Source organism: Nicotiana attenuata, chromosome 6, assembly GCF_001879085.1.
Source record: "Nicotiana attenuata strain UT chromosome 6, NIATTr2, whole genome shotgun sequence".
NCBI classification, from domain to species: domain Eukaryota; kingdom Viridiplantae; phylum Streptophyta; class Magnoliopsida; order Solanales; family Solanaceae; genus Nicotiana; species Nicotiana attenuata.
Genome location: NC_031994.1, coordinates 30,764,628 through 30,767,268, shown reverse-complemented (window position 1 = coordinate 30,767,268; position 2,641 = coordinate 30,764,628). Strand labels below are relative to the sequence as shown.

The following is a 2,641-nucleotide window of genomic DNA, read 5'->3' as shown; positions in this document are numbered from 1 at the left end:
TATTTACAAGCAAGAATAAAATAATGAAGGATAAAAGCAAAAAAAAAAAAAAAAACAAGAAAAAGATAAATACAAAAGCTGGCCAAAGAGATGTGCCATGTAACACTTTTTGCCCTCTTTTATATAGATATATAGATAGATATAGATTCATCAGAAGTACATAATTCTAGATTATATTTACAAGGCTCAATACATCAATATTCCTCCAAGAAATTCTGATAGACAGGGGGAATGTGCATTATCCAAAGACGATGGATATGACATGTCAAAATCATCAAAACCACCGCGATGGTCAAATGTTAGGCCAGCTGATGAAACGCCAAGTGCTGATAACTCTGGTAAGGCCACAGGTTGGCCTAAACGAAGGCTCTGAATGAGAGCATAACAAGCTTAACTTTAAGACCAACTCCTCTTGCTCTTGAACAAAATCTATGCCTATGTTTAGATCAACAGCCTCAAGAATATTAGCCCCTATTCCAGCACGAGAACATCCAATCAACCAAAATTAGATCATCATTGTCTTGTCTTGGCTCTATCGGCCTCCTACCACAGGCAACTTCAAGTAGAAAGGCTCCAAAGGAAAATACATCACTACTAGGTGTTGCCTTGCCTTTGTATGCTCTGGTGCAAGGTAACCACCAAGAGTACCAACGACACGAGTAGAGCGAGAATCGGTTCCATGACCATATAGCCTCGCGAGGCCAAAGTCTCCTGAACCTTCCATTTAGTTCACCATCCAATAGCCTTAATGTCTCCATGAACCACTACATGGTCACATTCTTCGTATAGGAAAAATAGTCCTGATGCTACGCCTCTAATGATTCTGAACCTTTGATTCCAATTAAGAGTAAATTTTGGCTGGTCGAATACGTATTAGGCATGTATTCATAAACCAAAAGCAACTCTCCTTTTCGCCTGCAATATCCTAAAAGTGGTACTAAATTTCTGTGTTGGATACGACCTATGCTTACAATCTCTGCAACAAATTCCTTCATCCCTTCTTGTGATTCTTGAGTTGGAAAATTTAATTAGACTACAAGGGAATTGTGGAAATGGAAAAACTAAATAAATACAATACTTTGTTTTACTTTGTGGCAATAAAAATGAGTCTGAGCTGAAACATATGTGCCTGCCCATATCCAGGGTGTATTTCCAGCATGCTAAGTCATCAAAGCCCGCATATAATGCTATATACATACAACTACTCGATGTGCTGAATACGAAAAAATTTAAATGGCCTTGCACAACATATTCTATCAGAGGATCACAATATTAGCCATAAGACTACCGCACGAAACATTCAGCAGACAACAACTGGAGAGGTGTGACAAATAAGAAACTCGTCCATGGCCAACCATCTTCCCAAGACCCTAGACGTAGTATATCATGCCAACTTCAATGAGACTAATGTGAGGAATATTAAGAGCCACAGCGGGGCCCCTACAATTTTTGCGCAGAAATGAATATCCAATGTCAATAACAAGCTTCTTCAAGAAAGAAGATGATCTCCTCGCCTTCACGTAAGAGTGCCCCATAATATATGCGACCCCTGCCTCTTTTGCCTGAATTAAATCTGAAAGCTCATCCCTAACAGCTGGATCCATGCCAGGGTTTTCTGGCAAGCGGAACCTTACTCGGCGCCTCCTCATCTGTGGGTTCTCATCATCGTAAGCAGATCTTAGACTCTGGAGGGTTAAAGATTTGCTGCTTTGAATGGAATTACTAATACCAAAATCCTCCTCTGAGACAAGTAATGTTGAGCCTGACTGTACACTTCTCGTGCTTATAACTGCCATCCTCCCGTCAAATGATGGACTCTCAGAGCTTGACAGTTGTGGCTCGACTGCTTCCATTTGGATGAACTCTGCTATACTCTGGATGAGAAGGTCCTCAAAATTCCCATCATCTCGTTGTATGTCCTTGTAACCATATCTGACAATGCAACGGTACATGCGATAGGGTCTTGGGCAAATGCGACCAATGAGGAAGCGCTCCTCAGGTGAGACAAATGGAACTGGAACAGATTTGACACATACAAACACCAGCACACTGTGAAATGCAGGGAGATTCGTAACAAAGTGAGAGAAGATAGATGGGACTCCTGTTGCCAATTCAGAGTATATCAGCCCTATCCCTGGCACACGAACGATACCAAGGCTGGGGCCCAAGCCAAGGAGCCATTTCAATGGAACTTTATTGTGCAGGTCAAAATTGTACTTCTTGCGAGTTCCATAGTGCCAGACAAGCATGGTAGCCAAGAAGACAAACGAGAGCACAAGGGAGACCCATCCTCCCTGTGGAACCTTGATGAATGCGGAAGACAGGTAGACGCCTTCGATGAGCCAGAATAAAAGGAGAAAGGAAGTGGCAAGTGCTACACTTCTTTGCCACACAAAGATTATGACAAGCGCCATGAGAAATGTCGTAATAAACATAACTGTCATGCAAGCTAAGCCTGAAAGGAAAATAAATTCATAAGAGAGAACCAAACCAAGAATTATGTCAAACGAAAGCTTGAATATAAACAGCAAGATGAATTATTCGAAAGATCCGCAGTAACGCAGAAAGAAATCAGTGTCATGTCCCTCCTGGCCCTTTTCATACTTTCCACAGGATCACTTTCTTATGTCCTTTTTTTGGA

At 41.5% G+C, this 2,641-nt stretch overlaps 1 protein-coding gene across 2 annotated transcripts in view; it reads right to left on the bottom strand.

Annotated features, from left to right (window-relative positions):
• LOC109226776 (potassium transporter 4-like) overlaps nt 1,045-2,641 on the bottom strand; it is a 10,517-nt gene continuing 8,920 nt past the window's right edge. For both annotated transcript variants that reach the window (XM_019391628.1, XM_019391629.1), the window contains exon 10: nt 1,045-2,455. In XM_019391628.1, coding sequence (XP_019247173.1) covers nt 1,371-2,455 — 1,085 coding nt within the window. In that variant the 3' untranslated portion in view covers nt 1,045-1,370. The remainder of the gene's footprint in view (nt 2,456-2,641) is intronic.